General features: G+C 46.6%; 1 protein-coding gene across 1 annotated transcript in view; it reads right to left on the bottom strand.

Moving 5' to 3' along the window:
* Window positions 1-992: 992 nt before the first annotated feature.
* Window positions 993-21,346, bottom strand: part of spg11 (SPG11 vesicle trafficking associated, spatacsin) — a 33,523-nt gene continuing 13,169 nt past the window's right edge. The window contains exons 17-40 of the mRNA XM_084451115.1: window positions 19,990-20,096; window positions 19,341-19,486; window positions 18,927-19,091; window positions 16,793-16,859; window positions 16,414-16,579; window positions 14,238-14,446; window positions 13,728-13,836; window positions 13,406-13,565; window positions 12,818-13,111; window positions 11,357-11,557; window positions 10,429-10,536; window positions 7,865-8,030; window positions 7,372-7,586; window positions 6,330-7,071; window positions 5,406-5,551; window positions 4,974-5,178; window positions 4,458-4,595; window positions 3,536-3,669; window positions 3,130-3,237; window positions 2,493-2,661; window positions 2,137-2,213; window positions 1,877-2,032; window positions 1,481-1,638; window positions 993-1,288 (exon numbers count right to left, since the gene is read on the bottom strand). Coding sequence (XP_084307241.1) covers window positions 1,108-1,288; window positions 1,481-1,638; window positions 1,877-2,032; window positions 2,137-2,213; window positions 2,493-2,661; window positions 3,130-3,237; window positions 3,536-3,669; window positions 4,458-4,595; window positions 4,974-5,178; window positions 5,406-5,551; window positions 6,330-7,071; window positions 7,372-7,586; window positions 7,865-8,030; window positions 10,429-10,536; window positions 11,357-11,557; window positions 12,818-13,111; window positions 13,406-13,565; window positions 13,728-13,836; window positions 14,238-14,446; window positions 16,414-16,579; window positions 16,793-16,859; window positions 18,927-19,091; window positions 19,341-19,486; window positions 19,990-20,096 — 4,327 coding nt within the window. The 3' untranslated portion in view covers window positions 993-1,107. The remainder of the gene's footprint in view (window positions 1,289-1,480; window positions 1,639-1,876; window positions 2,033-2,136; window positions 2,214-2,492; window positions 2,662-3,129; window positions 3,238-3,535; window positions 3,670-4,457; window positions 4,596-4,973; window positions 5,179-5,405; window positions 5,552-6,329; window positions 7,072-7,371; window positions 7,587-7,864; window positions 8,031-10,428; window positions 10,537-11,356; window positions 11,558-12,817; window positions 13,112-13,405; window positions 13,566-13,727; window positions 13,837-14,237; window positions 14,447-16,413; window positions 16,580-16,792; window positions 16,860-18,926; window positions 19,092-19,340; window positions 19,487-19,989; window positions 20,097-21,346) is intronic.

Below are 21,346 nucleotides of genomic sequence, written 5' to 3'. Positions count from 1 at the left end.
CTGACATTAAATGAGCTAATAGGATCACGTGGCATCTAGTGCCTGTTAGCAGTATTACAAAGTCTCTCCTCTTCCTGAAAACTAATTATTAATCAAAGCAGACAAGGACATTATCCAACCTGGCATAATTTGTTGCTAGCAGCATATTGATTTAAGCAATTCATCAAACTCTTGCTCTACGCGAGAGCCTCCAGACGATGCTATGTTTATTCATGAGTGTTGCGACCTCAAAGATGAACCCCAAAGACTCCAGAAAGGGAAATGAAGCCAGAGTAAACAACAGATTACAGAAGCTTTAGCGGACATGGCCGAACAGGCAGATGATGAATATGCCTACTGGCCCTAATGTGTAGCTAGCTGTATCATGGCATTCTCTGGTGCCATTAGTCATTTACTGTAGTAGGCGTTTTCAACCAAAGTGACTTACAATAATTCCATTCAAGTGTAGCAAAATATAAATACAATGGGTGCTTAAGAGGGGAGATCCTGGTAGTACTTCTTAAAAAGGTGAGTTTTGAGCCTCCGGCGAAACATGGACAGCGACTCTGCTGTCCTGACATCAGTGGGCAGTTCATTCCACCACTGCAGGGCCAGGATAGAGAACAGCTGTGACTGTGTCGATTGACCGCAGGGGCCTCGGAGTGACAGGGCAACCAATCGCCCCGAGGTAGCAGAGCGTAGTGGTCAGGAGGGGGTGTAGCTTGACCATGGCCTGGAGGTAGGAAGGAGCTGTTCCTTTCATTGCCCTGTAGGCTAGTACCAGCTTAAGCTACAGTATGTAAGGGCAGTAAACAGTGTATGAAACAGGAATTAAATGAGAAAATTAAACTGGCAGTAAACGGTGTATATATCAACTGTACTGTTGGTGGTGTTATGTCACCATAATTGTTAGAATGCAACCTGTGGGGTGAATTCAAAGGAAGACAATTGGACACAACTTTGATTTCAAACAACAATACGAGATTTATTCTGTAAGTGTTTTAGCATAGAGAAAATAAACATTATTTCAGGAAACATTTCATCTCCATGGAAGATGTTACAGAAAGTAATTTTTACAATTAGACATTCCATGAAAGTGCATTTCGAGGCATTTGACAGACACAGACATCAGCTACCAAGCCTATCATTCAAGTAACTGCTTGTTTTTGAGTCCTGAAGTAACATGTTTGCCACATCAAAATATTTATGTTCATAGGCCAGTTTGTAGTAAGTGTACACATCCTCACAGTGCTGCAGTAGTCTCTTCATGTTCTGGCCAGCGCTACTTGGTGGCTTGTTGTGGGTCAATCTGAAAGCAGATCAGACAAATCATATCAATATCCACGATGAGTAATTGGACAAAATCAAACATACGGCGCACAAAGATGAGGTAACGGCGGCTTTCAATACATTTTCTCTAGCTTGAAACATTGGCATCATGTCCTGTACTCTTTGCTTATAAGCAACTTTACAACCTGGTACAATCAACTTGGAGACGTACTTCTTGGATATATCCTCAAACAGGCTTGCTGGGAGCGTTGCGTTGCTGTGCGTTCTAAACTCCTCCAGGTAGGAAAAGTCTCCGTTGAGGACGACCTTCTGGTAGAGAACCTCGGCCCAGTCTGGACTGTAGTCATATGCCTCAGACAACACAGATGCCTGGAGATGAGGGAAACAGAGAATCTCAAAGGTCCCGAAAGCTCAGAATTGGAAGTGTTTTTTGGACATGGAAAGAGAATGTGTTGATGAAAATCCAGGCAGAAATCCGCCTGGATTTACTTCTGTGACAATGTATGACGTTGTTGTTTCATTAAGAGACATGTCTTCAAGGGATGAACGTTTCCTGTTATGAAGTGGATGGTTTTTTGGTTGATCTCTGTTACATTAGTGCCCCAACCTGGTAACAGCAAGGTAGAGCCACTATGGCGTTCAGGATTTCTGAGGGGCGGAGGTTGATGACCCGCTGGTTTTGACCGTGGTTCAAGAAGTGAAGCTGAAGAGTAACTAGCTTGGCCATTTTCACGCATCGTGCTGCTTGACGCACACATGAGTCCTGAAGAGACAACCCAAACACAGTTTATATTTCCACTGCAAGATTATTTCTATTATGCTTCATTTAGCAACATTACACAGTGCACTTTAGCATCTGACTGGTACCTTGGAGTAGCTCTCAGCAGCATCCTTTAGGAGGGTAAGGGCCTTCATCAAGGCACTTTTGAGTTCCGGCGTCATCGCTGTTTAGGGAAAACAGGAAATTAGTGAAAACACTGCCTTCACATTCACAAATGTATAGAGAAAACCCAGCAGTTCTGCAGTCATGCATTTCGTTTGAGCATCTTCAGGTGCTACAATTATATACAACAGTTGTACCTTCTATACAACAGAAGGCATAATAAAATATAAAAAATATAAACTCTGACAACCTGTCCCCTATATGATCTGCTGTCTAAAATCTCTTCATTGGCAAATACTACAAGCCTGCCATCATTAGCGATGTCTTTCCCGCGGCTCACCCCAAGGCTGACTCTCGATGAGTTTGAGTTGTACGCGCGCGGCTCCCTCGTGGTTCTCTCCTATCTCCCTGCACATGCTGAAGCACAGGGCCACCATGTTGTACTTTTCACTGTCCCCCGGCAGACAGCGTTTTATGTAGTCCAACAAGGCCGTCTTTAAACTGGAGTTCTGCAACGCACATGGATGAGATCGTTGCACACACAGTCTCAGGCACACGCGACATGAAAAAAATAAAATAAAAAGTGAGGATCCCAGGGTTGCGTCCTTGGGCGAGACGTTTGGCCTGCCAAACACGCTTTCAATGCTACTTTTCCAGGTGGTGTACGATAGATTGGCTACTGTAGATAGCATTGTGACACAAACAATCGTGCTCATCGACGATAACGCGTCCTTTATAATACTGTACAGGTGTTCACAAAAGACAACATGGAGTTCCTCCCCTTATCCACTGAGTCATCAACTCAGTCATGTTGTGTTTCTGTAATAGCTGTGTGTGTCCTGGCTGTGTTTATTGTGTTCACCGACTGTTCTGTGAACACCTGTTGTCAGATGAGATAATGAGATAACTGTATCTGTGTGAGTGAGAGAAAAAAGAGGGAGTCCCATAGTGTCTTCTGGCTTTCCGAGGCCTCTTACCGACTGTACTTTCTTCCTGAGCAGCATCTCGAAACTGTGGTTCTGGTTGAGCAGGTCGAAGATGTAGGTCATGTCGTTGTATCTGCCAATGCCCGTTAGGAGACGCACCTGAAACGGACACGCAAGGCCACACAAGGGACCACGCATACACGTCACAGGTAACATGCTACACGGCTGTGGATGTGACAAATCTGCACTGTATCATGATGAGAAATGAGCGAGACCACAGAAATGTACTGAACGTGCATGCGTTACGTTTAGAGCGACGCTTCAAATCCTTATTTACAAAAAAAATTCAACCACTGTAGTAACATGGTAATAACATAGTGTAACATAGTGTAGTAACATGATTATAACATAACGTCCCTGTCAATCAGGCCGACAGGTGCGCCGGCGCCAGGCTCACCAGCAGGCTGTAGCGCTCGCTGTGCGCCAGGTGGGCGTGGCTGAGGTGGCGGGCGGCTTGCAGAACCCTGACGATGCCCTCCATGTTGCAGGTCAGACTGAAGCAGTCGTGGGCCAGAATCAACAGCTCCACCGCTGCCGACCGAGAAAGGGTCACAATACATATTAGGCATACAGTAGGTGTGCAAAATCAAAATCATTCAACCCCCGTTGCAAATTAGGTTTATTGGCAACATTTACAAACGTTCAGCTGTTTGTCTGGTTTCTCCAAATTCAACATAAATTGTCACTTTTAATGACTACTGCAGTCTCAAAATTATACAGCCCCTTCATGACAAGCATTGTTAGTACTTAGTAGACTGCTCTTTTGCAGTTGGCCTGCCGCAAACGCACTGCATAACCAGACACCAGCTTTTAGCAGCATTGCTGAGGAATCTTAGCCCATTCATCATGGGCAATCGTCTCCAGTTGACTAATATTCTTGGGTTTGCATGCATGTACATTTTTCAAGGGGGCAATCAGCGTTGTACTGAATGACATGGGGATACCTTTACGTCATTGACCCATGTATGTGTTTCTACACATCCCATTGCTCAATGTAATTACAAACGTTAGCGTTACAATTGACATGAATGTTTGAGGGGCTTTGTTGATCAAGCGTTATAGGCCCTGTGCACCAGCTCCACTACTTCCTGAAAGTCACTTGGCATCTTTATTTCCTGTCCTATATGATTGGATTAAGTGATTAATAAGGTGTGCAGCAGACCCAGCGCACACCTGATTAATCACTTAATCCAATCATATAGGACAGGAAATAAAGATGCCAAGTGACTTTCAGGAAGTAGTGGAGCTGGTGCACAGGGCCTATTGCAGTTGTGGTGGTACCGCTGCAGCTGGGATCTGGGATCTAGTGTGGGACTTACTGCAGCTCAGTTCACTGAGTGGTACAGTCGTGATGAGGTCCAGCAGTTTGACGCCCACTAGGTTGGGATCTCCACACAGCTTGGCCAGCTGCAGGAAGGCCTCTCTCCCATCTGCCGGGTTGTACATCTGCTTCTCAGCTGCGCTCAGACACACACACACACACACACACACACACACACACACACACACACACACACACACACACACACACACACACACACACACACACACACACACACACACACACACACACACACACACACACACACACACACACACACAGACACAGACACACAGTTAATACATTCTCATCATATTGTCCTAGATTACAATGCTCAGTTGGCCGTGTCTTTTAATCTAGTCCTAGGGTTAATTGTTATCTGCACTTACTCACTGTAGAGCACATAAAAGGCACTTGCAGTATGAATGAAAATGAAAGCCTTGATTAGTGATGTAGGCAACCATCTTTGCCAATCAGGGGATCTATCAATCACACAATCAGCCAATCATCTCACCGGCTTCTCCCTCCTGGGTGGAGGCCAGCAGGCCCTGGACCACGGCTGAGGAGACCATCTGCGCCAGGGTGTCTGGCTGGAGGCCCTGCACACTGATGAAGGCCTGGGCCTTCTTATACCGCTCGGGCTGCTGGGACAGCAGCACCTTCTGCAGCACCACCTGGGGCTCCTCCGCGGAGATCTCGCTGTACGAGCACTGCAGCTCCTAGGGCGCACGGGGGGGGGGGTTCACCATTAGAAAGACCTGAACGTTTTAGTAAGAAACGCAGGACAGCGGAGATATTGACGACACCGACGCAGAGCGCTAGCTCTGAGCCGTGTCGCGAACGCTTAGTCAGCGTAACACACCTGCTTCTCTTCTGCATTCAACTTCCGTGCGCACGATTAAATAAGAGTTTACATGAAACTGATCGGAGAGCAGTCGGGCCGTACCTTAGAGAGTTCGTACAGACTCAGGACCTGCTTGCAGTAGCTCTTGCCATGTTGACACTGGTTGACCAGCGCCTGGAGCTGGGTCACCATCTGGTCGTCTGGGGACGGCACCATCACAAAGGAGGACAGGCTGTTGAAGCTGGATGCTGCAGGCGGGTTTAAAGAAACAAGAGAGAGAGATCAAAGGTGATCAAAGAGAGGCTGTGTCAATAATGCTGAAGGCCAGACATAATATGTGTAAGTGTTAAGTGGCCAGACATAATATGTGTAAGTGTTAAGTGGCCAGACATAATATGTGTAAGTGTTAAGTGTTTGTGTCCATCTGAGAGCACTTGGGCTTATTTACTTCACTGTTTGAGTGTAGGGATGTAACGGTATGAAAATTTCATACCACGATTATAGCGACCAAAATTTCCACGGTTATCGGTATTATCACAGTATTTATTTTTTTATATGCTGAAAATGTTCAATAAGTACTGATAGACAGTCTGGAATCCGTTCAACAACTTTTATTTTAAAAAATAACACAAAGGCCTCTCAACGGTTGAAAGGGCATCATGTCCTTTGCTATGTAATATGGAAGGGCAGCAGTGAGGTATTTGGCATTTTTGAATGTGAGTGCATAAGCGTAAAATTTCCTCTGAAGTCAAAACTGGGAATGACGTATAGACTGTATGTCTATGGTAGCCTATTTTTCCGTGGTTATTCAAAGCACGGTAATCGAACACGGTTTTAATTATATTTTATTTTGAAACGGTAATACTAATTGTCGGGAATTTTCACTGTGGTTTACCGTGAAACCGGTAACCGTTTCATCCCTATTTGAGTGCATGTCAGACTTGTGAACCTTGTCTCTCGTTTGAAATCAAGGACATCTGTTAGGGTGCGTTACTATAGGTGCACTGGGAGTTGTAGTTTTCTTACAGCTGGGGAAGCTCTTCAGGGGCGTGCTTGCCGAGTTGATGAGCGTGTCCTGCAGCCCGACGTTTAGCTCCCCTGAGGCCAGGCCTTGACAGCGCAGCGCCAGCCAGACGTCCCGGTGGTAGAAGGAGAAGTACCGGCACAGGCGGCTCGCTTCGTGGATGCACCCTTCGTCCAACAGCTGCCCCACTAGCGTGTCCAGGGCATTCTGCTCCTGCGAGTCAAGCGCTGACCTCGTCTTCTCCTCTTCGTCAGCCGAGCCCGGGAGGCCCTCTAGGCTCAGGTACTTGGGCTCCTTGAGCGCCGCCATCTTGATGAAGGAGAATTCTTTCACCAGGGCCTCGTAGGAGTTCTCCCCCGGGGCCATGGCGGGCGCGGGGAGGGCGAACATGTTCTCTCTCTCTATGGTGGCGAGAAGGACCTGCTGGTGGACCCGGCTGGTCCAGAGCTGCTTCTCTAGGTCCTCCAGCCGCGCCAGCGGAACGGGGCTGAGCAGGGCGAGCCAGTGACCGGCCAGGTTGAGGAGGAGGCATCTCTCCTGTACGCGGAGGAGCTCCGTCTCGGCCGCCGAGCCCCGAGGAGGGCCGGGGGTTCCGGACGCCTGGGACAGGAAGAACTCGGCGGCGGCCTCCGCGTTGGTGTCGTTAGCCCTGAACTGCTCGTTGCATTTCTTCCAGAAAGTGACCCGCGTCTCCCTCCTGTCCCACTGCCGCTTGGCCCTCTGGGTACTGAGGTCCTGGAGTAACTGTATGAGAATAAGACCACATTAAAATGGCACTGTTCTATCTGTTGTTGTTCTGTGTTATGTGTGGATCCCAGGAAGAGTAGCTGATGTCACTGACATCAGCTAATGGGAATCCTAATAAAAAATCCTTAAAAAAAAATCCTAAAAGAGTCAAGACACAATCGTTCAGTATGGTGCTATTGTCTAAAAGGTTAATGAGAAACTAAATCAATTTCAAACAAATCTACGTAGGAAAGGTGAGTAGAGCTGAATAGCTTGAGTGGAACAGCAGCTTCCGGTGCTGGTTCCTCATGAGCTCACCTCATTGATGATCAGGCTCTCTATGGGAAGACCTGCCAGCTCGGCAACCTGCCGAGCCTGACGGAACAGACCGCTGGCCTGCAGCTGCTCCAGCATGCTCTGGCACTCCCCCTGCAGGACGTCAGTGGAATAGCTGTCCAGCAGCCTGGGAGAGAGACACACCGACGTGTCCTGGACAACCTGACTGAGAAGGCTCAGCTTCTTGAAGTCTGGGCCTGCACACACATGATACACAGCTTCAGTGTGTTTTCTAATTCTACTTACTAATTACAGTATCTTGAGTTGAATGATGATGTATGTACTAATCGGATCAAATGTGAGCAAACTAAAAAAGTACGGTATAGGTGGGCACATTTTTTGTAGGTGACTAGCCCTGTATCTGATCAACAGTTAACTCGTCAACACTGTAAATGAGGGAAACCTCAGTGCTTTACAGGTATAAATAAAGGTTTGAAATGAAATGAGAGTATCAGTGTTACTACAAGCATCTCACCGTTGGACTTCAGCAGGCGCTCCATGTCCGCCAGCAGCTGCAGCAGTTTGCGCAGCTCGTACTGCGTGGAGCACTGTTGCATCATGCTCAGCAAGAGGACCGAGGCCTGACACTCCACCCACTGCAGAGGGACGCCTGCTGGCACGGTGACACCTCCGTTCCTCAGCTGAGAGAGACAGGGAGGGACGTCACAGGGGGGTATGGGGAGGGGCAAAGGGGATTGGTTATACATGATGTATTAGAACTATAGCTACTGCACTGTTTCTATTACTTGTATTTGAAATGTGTATCTCAATTACTTTTGAGTATTTTGTAATTTGGATTTGACATGGCTGAAAAAAAATTGAATGCAATTTGTGACAAGATACTTTAGAGTGGAGTAATTTTGTATTTTCAAAATACTCAAAATACTTTCTCCATGATTCATAAAACATAAAAAAGAAGAACAAGCTTGTGTGTTTTTGGAGGCTTGACCAAGGCAGTAAATGCACACGCTTGTTTTCAAGCCCACACTACTCACATAATCAAGTTCATCTTCAAGTTCAATTTGGGACTGTCCATCAAGGTAAATATTTTATCTGAACTGCAATAATTATATATATATGTTACAATGTACACATGTTGAATGCCATAGTTAAAGGCTAAAGATAAAAACAATCGATACATGTGGCAGTTGGCTAAAGAGGTGAGTGAGCCAGTAAGCTAGCTACACTGGTGCCTTGACCCGGATGCCCTGTGGATGTGGAGAGGGGGGTGAGTGTAACTGAGCGAAACAGACTCCTCGTGAATCCTGAGTAGGTTGCGAGTTGTTGGTTAAAACTCACTCCCCCAGTATAAATACCGTCCGCCCGTGCTGATGAAGAGCTAGCTTTTCTGTGGCGTAGCTGGTTAAAACAGTGGTTTGCAAAGTATTGCTTTACCCCTCCCAAAAAGTTGATTATGTGATTATAATTTTACAAAAAGTGAAGGTTCCGGAATGAATGTTGTTTTTATCTCTATTTCTGACACCTTATGTGAGTTGTAATACTATTCACTCACCAGCCTGCTTATGTGTTTTTTTTTACAAAATAGAAAAAGGATCAAAAGGAATATTGTTGTGATTTAATTTGATTTAGGTCCCCTGCATTTAATTATCTCATTATATCATAATCATCATATGGTATAAAGTGTTTTAGACAGCTAATCACTGATGTTGCAACATAGATCTGCTCAGAGTAACACCAGATGTGAACACTGGGAGATGTAGCAAAGATCTGCTCAGAGTAAATACTGGTGACCACTTGGAGGTTTTTTGCGTGGCTGTAAACCAGGCACTATGGGAGCGAATGTTGAAATTATCCCTTTTGCTCTCTCCCACCTGGTCTGGGACCACTATCATCCTGGTTCCGTCAAAGATGAGTTATCCATGCACCTGCTCGGAGTTAATTAAACACTAGGCAGTCCTCTTTCTCCTGATCATCACCCTTTTCCTTGTATGTCAAACTGAGTTACCGTTTCTGTCAAAATTGAATTATCTATGCACCTGTTTGGAGTTAATTTGTTTAAAAAACAAACTGGAAAGCCCCCGGCCGGATATAATGGTGTCTTAAAGGGACATATTTGGCCATGGTCCAGTGCAAAGACAGCATGATGGACACCATTAGATTCGTGCCAATTTAGGGGCGTGTTTTAAAAAATGGGTTGTGGTTAAGCTAGAGGGGCGGGGATTGCCGTAGACTATATAAAACGTCACACAGACGACAGTACGGCGTCTTTCTCCTGGAAACTACCGTCTTTACTGCTATTTGTCTTTCAAGAAGCAATAAAGTCATTGCATTGGACTTCTGCGTGCCTCAAGTGCCTTTTCTGATTTGTACTTTGATTATTTTGACTACTGAACCAGAAGATAGTGAAATATTTTGCACAACAATATAAGAACCAGAACATATGTACAGTTAAAAGTCAATGACGATTATGAAGTGACAACATCATGAAAAGATAAGTGTATTAAAATGTGAACTGGACTAACAGCCTTTCTCTTATGTATGAGCGCTGGGCTTGGCACAATGACACAATAAATAATCATGGCCTGCTTTGTGTGTGGGTTAAGGGTTTATGCGTGTGTGTGTGTGTGTGTGTGTTACTGAATTCATCTCTCATGACACCTCTCAACAAGAGCAGCAAGGTCACACACAAACGACCCGATAACTCTTTCCCACTGAGAATGGCAGGGCATCCGTTTCCTTCCCAATAACAAGCCTGTCAGACTGCAGGGGGCCTGGAACGGCCTATTGTGGAAAGTCATCTACACAGACATAGATCATAAACCTCCCTTTTACTAGAACACAGTACATGCACACTGTCCATTTCTTTACTTTCCAATTATGATAGGGATAGATAAAGTTCTCTCTGACATTTTCACTTTGAAAGTTTCTCAAGACTAAGTCAATGTACTTTATATTCAGTACTAGTCTTCAGAACTCCATTAGTCATCTCAGGCATTATTAGTAGAGGAAGGGATTTTGTGAAGGGTTGTGAGTGATGGGAATGGTGACCTAGGAGAGTCTTGAGGGGCCGATGCTTACATTAATCAGGCATTTCTGGAACTCCAGGAGTTTCTTCTTGGCCTCTGCGTAGTCTTTGTAGTCGTAGCACAGCTCGTGCATGAGCAGCACATGGATCAGGGGTGAGTCCTGTCAGGGGAGGAGAAATAAGAACACCACCCAAACTCACACACAATTATACAGGAGGAGGGCTGTCATATTCTGCCCGCCTCGGTTTTCTGTTGTGTTGCAGAGAGGAGTGGAATTATGCTGTTGAGATTTTGGCACAAAATGGCAGAGGGGACATGCCATACAGCTCACTTGTGAGAGGGAGGAAGCTGATAGACAGAGTGGAATGTGTTCTAACAGAACCCAGCTAATTAAAAGGCCTGGGGGAAAATATATACATACACATGTGGACAAATTTGTTGGTACCCTTCCGTTAAAGAAAGAAAACCCCACAGTGAGTGGTCACTGAAATAACTTGAAACTGACAAAAGTAATTTATGAAAATTAACTAATGAAAAACAGACATTGCTTTTGAATTGTGGTTCAACAGAATCATTTTAAAAAACAAACTAATGAAACTGGCCTGGACAAAAATGTTGGTACCCCTAGAAAATATTGAAAATAATTTGACCATACGGACATGTAAAACTAAGGTGTGTCCTATAATTAACATCACAGGTGTCTTTTAACTTGTGATCAGTCAGTCTGCCTATTTAAAGGGTGAAAAGTAGACTAGTCACTGTGCTGTTTGGTATCATTCTCTTATTATTATGGTATCAAAAGAATTTGTGGATCCACCCTGTAATTCAGATCCGCTCCAAAATCGAATCAGCTATGGTGCAAACAACATGCCCATCCAGCCATCCAGCTGGTGGCGCAAATATAGACATAAGCTATTGCTACTCATAACTGCAGTAAACCTATTTCCTTGTTTGCCGACAATGAATGTGTATTGAATTACCTTCTGGAAGAGCTGGAAGCCCCTTTTGAGTGGTCTAATCTGGCCCTTCTTCAGCAGCATCTTCCAGATGATTGACAGGTCGTGGAGGTTCCACTCATGGTGCCTGGGGCTTTCGTCCAGATGGGCGATGGCCTCCTTGGCGATGACCTCATCCACCGAGGTCAGGACCCAGACGCAGAGGCACTGGAGCAGGTCGGCTTCCTGTCAATCCAACCAATGTCACGCACACAGAACAACACACGCACACACACACGCACACACACACACACATACATAAACAGTGTAAAAGAGGGTCACAGAGACAGGTCAAGGGGGAGCAAAAAACATTTAATTCTTACAAATAATAATCAATAAAAAAAAAAAATATTGGGATATAGCCTACAATAAATGAATCTCAACTCCTTACAATGGTCTACCCATAATCTGTCTGTAGAAAGACAGTTACTCATTAATAATAAATAGCAGCAAATATCTGAGTGATTATCAAATCTACACCGTGGTACACTGGCATTTATCAAATACACCAAACAACATCACATCCAACAATATCATCAGCGTGAAACACTGGTGTAATGTTACTAAATAAATCAACACGTGCTGAACGTGCACAAATGTTCCACAGTTGCTGGGACTGGTAGTGACGGAACTTGCTGAATGTTCCACAGGGTCAACGGAATGAGGAGCCCTTAGTTGTATGAATGAGCCGGTAGTCTAATGTGCTTGTCTTGTAGCTAGCTAGCTGGGAACCGCATCCAAGGACAGGCTAACGTCACTGTTCAGTCAACTAGCTAGCTAGGTAGACTGTCTCTGACTAGCTGTGATATGTAGACTGGCTGTATCTGTCGTTTCCCTCATAGTCCTGTGTTAACTTAACCTACACGTGCAACTAAACCGCATAACTAGCTCAACAAACGACACTGAAAGAAGGACGTACTGTGGCAAGCACCTGAAGCTGGTGGGTGAGTTCAACTGGAAAGACTTACCAGCGGTACTGAGCTGGGCTGAGTTTCCCGGAGGCATCGTAGCGCTACGTTCATCGTAGCGCTATGATAAACGCCATAGCTTACGATGAACGTAGCACTACGATGCCTCTGGGAAACTCAGCCTTGAACTGTGTCAAAGAGAGCACTAACTAGCTGTCTGTCTGATTATATATGACTCGCCACACATGCGCAGTCATTTACAAGCTGTCGATAAGCTAAACAGTCCATCACTTATCAGCTTATACTGAACATTCACAAAATACATACACAATGAACAGTGTTGGATAAACGCATAGCCTACATACATCAGAGGTGGACACAGAAACATCAGGGACTTTCTTACACTGAGAGAAAAAAACGACACATGCAGTAATCCACCATCCCTGAGTCACATGACATGACAAGCAAACCAAATACTATTCCCTCCAAGAGCGGATCTCAGGCCGTATCCAGGTCACCACAGGTGCCCTTTACCCACCTGGTGACAGGCAGCCAGCACGGTGAGTGTGGGGCAACGCTGTCCCACGGCCTCCCCCAGCAGGTGTCTCCAGGGGCTGGGCTGCTCCTGGCTCTGCAGAAGGACCTGGAACAGCTCCCTGGGGGGCTCTGGGACCTCCTCGCTGGGCAGGCGTCCTGCATCGCCCCGGACCCCCGCTGCCTGAACCGGGCCCTGGTCCGCCGCCGTCCAGTGGGCGTGCAGCTGCAGGTCCTGGAAGGCCAGGGTGAGGTGAGCCTGCAGGTCGGGGCCGAACTGGGCCGCCAGTGACCTCACCTGTCAATCACAAAGAGAGGGACCAATCAGAACCGACCGCCACACGTATAGTGCAACCAAGCCGACCTTTAACGTGGGTTCTCCTTCTTTAGGATAAACCCCTTGCAGTCTTAACCCTTTCAGTCAATATGGGATGTGTTAGTACATGTACATGTGATAGTACGTTATGTTGATGAGTAGATCTGTGCGACATACAGTGCTTGTGTACTGTAATAATAATAAATAATAATAATAACACATTTTATTTATAGCGCACTTTACATTCCGAGAAATCTCAAAGTGCTCAAGCTGTACCTGTTTAGGGGGGTAACTGTGCAGCTGTACAAAGAGCAGGAAGTGAAGCCACTGTCCATCGGCTGCGCAGTCCAGCGGGTAGACGCTGCTCAGCGGCAAGTCGTGCAGCTGGCAGAACTGGACCGGCAGTGCCCACTCCTGACCGGCCTCATACGACGACCTGTAAAGGAAGCATAGTGTTTGTAACTGTACCGTAACATATATGGTAAATGGGCAAAAAAAAAGTACACAGACGTCAAGGAGTAGATGGATTGAAAGTGTTTAACAAGAACAGAATGTGTGAGGATGCAGGGTTTCTATTCGGGCGTTCTACGCAGCTGACCTGCTGAGGCCCTTCATCTCCACACGGTTCTTCACAGAAGCCTCCAGATGAACCACCAGCTCCTCTGCGGTCTCCCTCTCACCCTCGGCCAGATGAATGCCTTTTGCAGCTGAAACGGAGAGCAGATACAGTATATAGACCATCAAAACCTTGAAAAGGCAAGTGAATGTGAAAATGACTTTGTGTGCGTGTATCCGATAAACAGTGCTGTGGAGTGTGTGTACTGGTAAAGGTACAGGTACCAGTAAAGAAAAATCCTGTGAACAGTACCAGTAGCAGTACTGTGGAGTGTGTGTGTGTGTGTGTCTGGTAAAAGTACCAGTAAAGAAAAAATGGGTAAACAGTACCAGTAACAGTACTGTGAAGTGTGTGTGTGTGTATCTGGTAAACACTACGAGTAGCAATACTGTGGAGTGTGTGTGGTGAGTGTGTGTGGCGTGTGTGTGTGTGTCTATGTGTGTGTGTATGTACACAATACTTCGGTCCTTGGGAGTGTCTGTCCAGTTTTACCTAACGAGTCACGGTGAGAGGCGGCGCCGTTCTCTTCGGCGCTGCGGCTCCAGTGTCCGAGGATCAGTCCCAGGGCCTTCAGGTCCACCCTCAGCCTGACGCTGCTCGCCCCCAGCAGCTCACAGAAGCACACGCACGCCGCCGCCACCGAGGGCGTGCTGAAATGCCGCATGGCCAGACAGTAGGCCTGCTGTGCGGCATGATTGCGCCTAACACAGGGATAAAAGACAGCACGGTGGCTCAGTGGTTAGCACTGTCACCTCACAGCAAGAAGGTCCTGGGTTCGAATCCCGGTCGTTCCAGGTCCTTTCTGTGTGGAGTTTGCATGTTCTCCCCGTGCCTGCGTGGGTTCCCTCCGGGTACTCCGGCTTCCCCCACCATCATAAAGACATGCAACGTATGAATGTGAATGAATGTTGGTGGTGGTCGGAGGGGCCGTAGGCGCTGATTGGCAGCCACGCTTCTGTCAGTCTGCCCCAGGGCAGCTGTGGCTACAGATGTAGCTTACCGCCACCGGTATGACTGTGTCTAAATGAATACTGGACTCTGTAAAGCGCTCTGGGTATCATGAAGGGCGCTATATAAATCCAACTTGATTGATTGATTGACGAGAATCGCCATCGTATCATCACTACTGAGAGTACGTCAAAAAGGTACTATTGTAACTCAGTTGTATAATGCTAATAATAACATTGTATTTATATAGTGCCTTTCAAGATGCTCAAAACGCTATTATAGGGAAGGGGGTGGATCACCTCACATCCACAACTAATGTACAGCACCCACTTGGATGATGCTAAGAGGCCATTAGGTGCGTCAGCAATCACCACACATCAACTACAGTGAGGTGATAGAGGGGGAATGGGAGTGGAGCGCACCTCATCCACCGGGGTGATGCTCGGTTGGCTGGGAGTGGAGCGGCACCTCATCCACTGCCAACCAAGCGTCCACCGGGGTGACGCTCGGCTGCCAGTAGGCGCTAAAATTACCACGTGAGGAGGCACATGTGGAGGTCAGGCTAATGGTACCAAGGTGAGTATGTCGCTCTCTATAACTGTTGCTGTCATTTAACTACCCAGGCTTATGGCTGTGGGTGGTTAGCAAGCTACCTAAAATCATGACATTATGCTCTGTAACTGCTAATGTCATTGTTTTCCCTGTAGCCTAGGGCTATGGAGGATGGTCGGACGAGGTAGTTCCGGTTCAAAACCACGACAGCAGAACTCAAAAAACAAGTGGAAGAGTTAAAAGAAAAGTGTGAGGACATGGAGGGAAGGATGAGGAGGGGTAACATTCGGATCGTGGGCGTCGCTGAGCAACCAGGATCGAGCTCCCCCGCGGCAGTCTCTAGGCTGCTTCAGAATGTGCTGTGGATGGACAAGGAGGTACAGGTCGAGCGCTCACACCGCATAACTGACACAGAGAAGACCGGGTGACAGGCTAAGCGTGTAATTATCGCTAAATTACACAACGATGGAGATGCCATGGAAAGCTGAGGAAAGCTTGTGACCACGGTGGTCAACTCTACTACAACGGCAATCCAACTGCCATATTCCCAGACGACACGGCTAACGTTGCTAAAGCAAGAGCGGCCTTCACGGACGTCAGGAAGATGCTTCGAGGGAGAAAAGGTGTCCGTTATGGAATACTTTTTCCTGACAGATGCCTCGACTTCTCTACCCATTTCAGATGCTACCTATTTATATCCCTAAATCCACATTCGACAAATTGGACAAGCTAATTTTAAAATGTATATGGCAAGGAAAGCGCCCAAGAATCAGACTAAAAACATTTCAGCTACCTTAACCATGTGGTTGGCTCAAACTTCCTAATTTCAGATACTATTTTTGGGCTGCAGAGTTGAGAGTGCGCTTTGTGCGTGCCCGAATACGTATATGTATGTATGTTTTGTGACAAAATATTTTCGTACTTAATTGGGTCCCCTCCTTAAATCAGCTTGCCTGCTTATTCAGGGTTTCCCTGTCATGATGCTCTCTGTATCCTCTGGCCATCTGATGTACTGTCTCTCTATAGCATGAATAGAAATGAATTGATTGATTGATTGACTGACAGAGACTCATTAAAACATAGATTCAGATTCTGCTATTTGCAATGCGGGTTTTGACAATTGTGTACCACTTCTGTGGGTTAAGGACATCCAGAGTTCAGTACTTACTGTGAGTTCACGTCCTTGGACCTGGCTAGCTGCTGGACGAGAAAGGTTCCGTAGGCGAAGGAAGGTCGTCCGTGATGCAGGTAGTACAGAAAGTCCAGGTTCTCAATCAAAGCATACTTGTTGACCAGGTGGGGGCTGGAGAAATGTGGCAACTCCGCTGACGTTTCTACTGAGGTGAAAACAAGACATACTGTGGTAACTATACACGGGCTAAGGCTACTTTGTGGGGTTGCTACCTGTTTGAGTACAGTGAGTGGTACCTTGGACAATGAGCAGTTCCCGGTTTCTTTAGCAGTAAACAGCAGGAATTGAAAGGAAGATGTGTGTATTGCCTTTACAAATCAACAGAAAAGCCATGTTCCCAGGATCAATCACTTACCAGTGGAACTGAGCGTGTTGGCCGACTGCCACCCAAACAGTCTGGAAGGATCCAAAGGATACAGCGACTGAATGGAAAACAAAACAGGATACTATCAGCAAAATACTTGAGCCAAGAATGAATACTTGATTTGTATTCCACTGTAAGCCCAATGTATACACCATAATAAGATGCATAACAATATTGGGGCAAACAAAATTTCCATGAAAAAGTGCCTAGATGAATATCTCCATATGAAAAACATGGATTCTGATTACTTGACCACAACACACGGAGAGAAGAGAACTGAAAACAACTTGACATTGGATTCGACCATGGATCTCTAATTAAGAGTCTGGCTGAGTAGCTCTGCACCTGGATAGACCTATCTTGATTTCTTTTCTACAGTGCCCGGCTCTTGAGAAAATCGAAATAGAGACAGACGTACAGAGAGGTCCTTCCATTTCTCACTGCTCTCAGTAGCCTGGGGGAAAACTGTCCATGAATACATGTAGCTGTTTAGCCTTTAAGCGGGTAGCCCTCCGCTCTTATAGCCCCCTGCTTTGACTTTAACATGCGTCTAAATTCTGTAAGGGGCTTCCCTGAGGTAAACTACATGGACAAAAGTATTGGGACAACTACAAATTACACCTACAGGAGCTTTTATGACACCCCATTCTAAATTCATAGGTATTAATATGGAGTTGCTCCACCCTTTGCAGCTATAACAGCTTCCATTCTTCTGGGAAGGCTTTCTACATGATTTTGGAGTGTGTCTGTCGGAAGTTTTGTCCATTCATCAGACACTGATGTTGGACGAGAGGGCCTTACATCACCAAGCGCAATGCCAAGCGTTGGATGGAGTGGTGGAAAGCACTCTGCCACTGGACTCTGGAGCAGTGGAAACATGTTCTGTGGAGTGAAAAATCACACTTCTCTACCTGGCAGTCTGATGGATGAGTCTGGGTTTAGTGAATGCCAGGAGAACGTTACCTACCTGACTGCAAATACGCCAACTGTAAAGTTTGTTGGAGGAGAGATAATGGTCTGGGGTTGTTTTTCTGGGGTTGGCCTAGGCCCCTTACTAGTTCCAGTGAAGGGAAATGTTCATGCTTCAGCTTACCAAGACATTTTGGACAATTCTATGCTTCCAACTTTGTGGGAACAGTTTAGGGAAGGCCCTTTTCTGTTCCAGCGTGACTGTGGCCCAGTGCACAAAGCTAGGTCCACAAAGGCATGGTTGGGTGAGGTTGGTGTTGACTGGCTAGCACAGAGCCCTGACCTCAACCCCATCAAACACCTTTGGGATGAACTAGAACGGAGATTGCCAGCTAGGCCCTCTCGTCCAACATCAGTGTCTGACCTCACAAATGCTCTTCTGGATGAATGGGCAAAAATTCCCACAGACACACTCCAAAATCATGTAGAAAGCCTTCCCAGAAGAGTGGAAGCTGTTATAGCTGCAAAGGGGGGACCAACTCCATATTAATGTTAATTGATTAATTAAAAAATTAATTTAGAATGAGATGTCATAAAAGCTCCTGTAGGTGTTATGTGTAGGTGTCCCAATACTTTTGTATATAGTGTAAATACATCTTCACATTTCCAACTACACTTTGATAGCTATCTCCCAAGTTCTCGAAATTGGAGTTGGACTATGTGGTGCGTATTGGTTATTAATGTGACACAACAACCAAGTAAAGCCCTACACTAATCCGGACTACCCTATAGAGTTCCTAGGGCTGACCTAACTAATGGTACATAGCTGACATTGACCACCAAAACAGTGTGGGTGCATTCAGTACTATGCTATGAAAGGTATGTGGTATTGCAAGTGGTTGTCAGCACACCATTAACATAGGTTCATAAGGCCCTGTGTTGTGAGAGCAGAAAGAAACGGCCGGGTTTCCCAAACGAGTTAAGAAGCACTTAACTCCAAAGTACTTCTTAACTCCCATACAAAGGGTTGCTTAAGAAGGGTTCCTTAAGAAGGTTCTTTATCGGGAAACCCGGCCAATATAAGTTTGGCACTGCTCTGTAGATACATAGCATTAAATATACCATAATAGGTCTAAATAAACCGTCTATCTCCATATATGTGTAAAAAAAAAAACATATTTGTGTAAACAAAAAAGATGTACAGGATCCAAAGTACCTGCATGAGGTGGTAGATGGAGATGTCGGGGGTGTTGGAGCCGCGGGGTCCACTCTGAGGGAAGAGGGCAGCTCGGAGTTTGGGGTAGAGGCTCAGGGCCATCTTCAGCAGCTGGGGGTCCACCCTCCAAACTGAGCTCCCCGCTCTCTCTCCCTGACTCACCACCTGCAGCACAACACACCACACAGAGATTAAACACAGTCGGTACAGGTAACGAAGCTCAATTATCCGCATAAATGGCTGATAAGATTTGAACGGCATACATTTCTGAACAGCACACATTTTTTGTGTTGGATGCATCCTGTCGGTGTGGAAGACCAGCAAGTTCCACAGTAAACACACACGGCTCTGAACATTAGCACACATCCAGAATCCTTATACTAGGTACTGTAGAGAAGAGTCGGGATCCCAGACCTGGTCGATGCCCCCGGGGGCGAACATGATGGTGGCCAGGGCCAAGAGGCTGTGTCCATCCAGGAGCATGCTGCTGACCGAGGCCTGGCTGCCCGGGATCAGCACCTGGGCGCTGGTCAGACTGGCCTGGAACACGGGCTCCGGCTCTGGGGGGGGGGGGACAGGGACGCCACACAGGGAGGGGGGACCATCAACGCAGGGACGTTTTATGTAGCAAAGGGTCGGGATGTGACCCTTGTAAGCGCCAGAAAACAGAGGAGGAGGAGGTGTCACCTTGCTCGTCGATATCGCTTCCACCCTCGCTTGCCCCATGCTGGGTTCCGTCCTCTGACTTGCCGATGTACATTACATGACCACCTTACTGTACATACTGTAAAGACCGCTTTAGCCAGCTATGACGCTGGAAAGCTATGGTGCGGGTGGCTGATATTTATACTGAGGGGTGAGTTTAACCAATTCAACTCGGTTACATCAGCATAGCTCTCAATGGTTGCTGTTTGATCCATGAACCATCTAAACATTGGCTTTTTTTCACATATGTATGTTATTCTGCATAGCATGCATTGGTGTAATGTGGTAAAAGCCCTAACAAGTACTTTGTTTGCAATATATCAACAACCGGTGCATGGATTGCAGAAAACCTCCATACCTGAGAGGTCTCTTGTAATCTCTTGCATTTTCACCAGCATTTCAAACCAGGGGTGACTTTCATATAGACTCTTATCAGCAAGAGCGGGACAATTCCTTGGGGTTAGCCTGCCATGAAGGGAGAAACATGCTTAGAATATCATTAGCATACATTTAAACGGCAGAATACATTACCATTAGTCATTTAGCAGATGCTTTTATTCAAAGTGACTTACAATAATTGCATTTAACGTAGGAAGTCAGTGTACTACTACTCACCAGAACTCAGAAACTGCAGAAAGTGCATCACCTTTCTAAACAAGAGACTAAGAGCATGATCTAGTGCTAAAGTGAAAGTGCAAAAGTATGAAAATAAAAAATATATATGGTGCTTTAGAAGGAGGATCGTGGTAGTACTTTTTGAAGAAGTGATTTTGAGTTCACGACGAAAGATGGGCAGCTTCAGGCGGCACTCTGCTGTCCTGACGTCAGTGGGCAGTTCATTCCACCACTACATAACAGAAAATAGCTGACTGTGTTGATGGACAGCAGGGGCCTGTGATGGGGCAACCACTCGCCCCGAGGTAGCAGAGCATAGTGATCGGGAGGTGGGGGGGGGGGGTGTAGGGCTTAACCATGGTCTGGAGGTAGGAAGGAGCTGCTTCTTTCATTAGCCTGTAGGCTAGCGCCAGAGTTTTAAACTGGATGCAAGCTGCTACAGGGAGCCAGTGTAGCGAACAGAGAAGGGAAGTTGTGTGGGAGAACTTGGGTTGGTTGAACACCAGGCGAGCAGCAGCTTTCTGGACAAGCTCCAGAGGCCCCAGCAAGGAGAAAGTTGCAGTAGTCCAGGCGGGAGATGACCAGGGCCTGGATGAGCAGGCCTACCTGCGCCGTTTCGTCAGTGAGGAAATGACGAATCCTCCTGATGTTGTAGAGCAGGAATCTGCAAGAGCATACGGACGTGATATGTGGGGAGACCGACGGTTGGTCAAACGCAGTCCGAGTCGGCGTCACCACTGCGTTGTCAATGGCGATAGCCAGGTGGAGGAAGTACCAGGATGGAGGAGAGAGCGAGTTCGCTCTCGCAGCATGGAGTGTCTGTCGGGTGGCCAGCCTTGAACCCGGACTGGTGGGAGTCCAGGAGGTTGTTCTGGTTGAGATACGAAGACAGTTGGTTAAAGATGGTGCGTTCCAAGTGTTTTTGATAGAAAGCGGTCTGTACAGTAGTTTTTGACAGAGGGGTGGATAGATGGTTTCTTCAGGAGGAGGGTGGCTGGCAGTCTTGAACACTGAGGGAAATCATCCTGATACAAGAGATGCGTTGATTGGGTGGGTTAGGAAGGGAAGGAGTTTGGGCGCAACAGACTGAAGGAGAGTGG

Source organism: Borostomias antarcticus, assembly GCF_949987555.1.
Source record: "Borostomias antarcticus genome assembly, chromosome: 16".
NCBI lineage: Eukaryota > Metazoa > Chordata > Actinopteri > Stomiiformes > Stomiidae > Borostomias > Borostomias antarcticus.
Note: the sequence above shows the minus strand (reverse complement) of the source record. Positions and strands in the feature narration are given on the sequence as shown.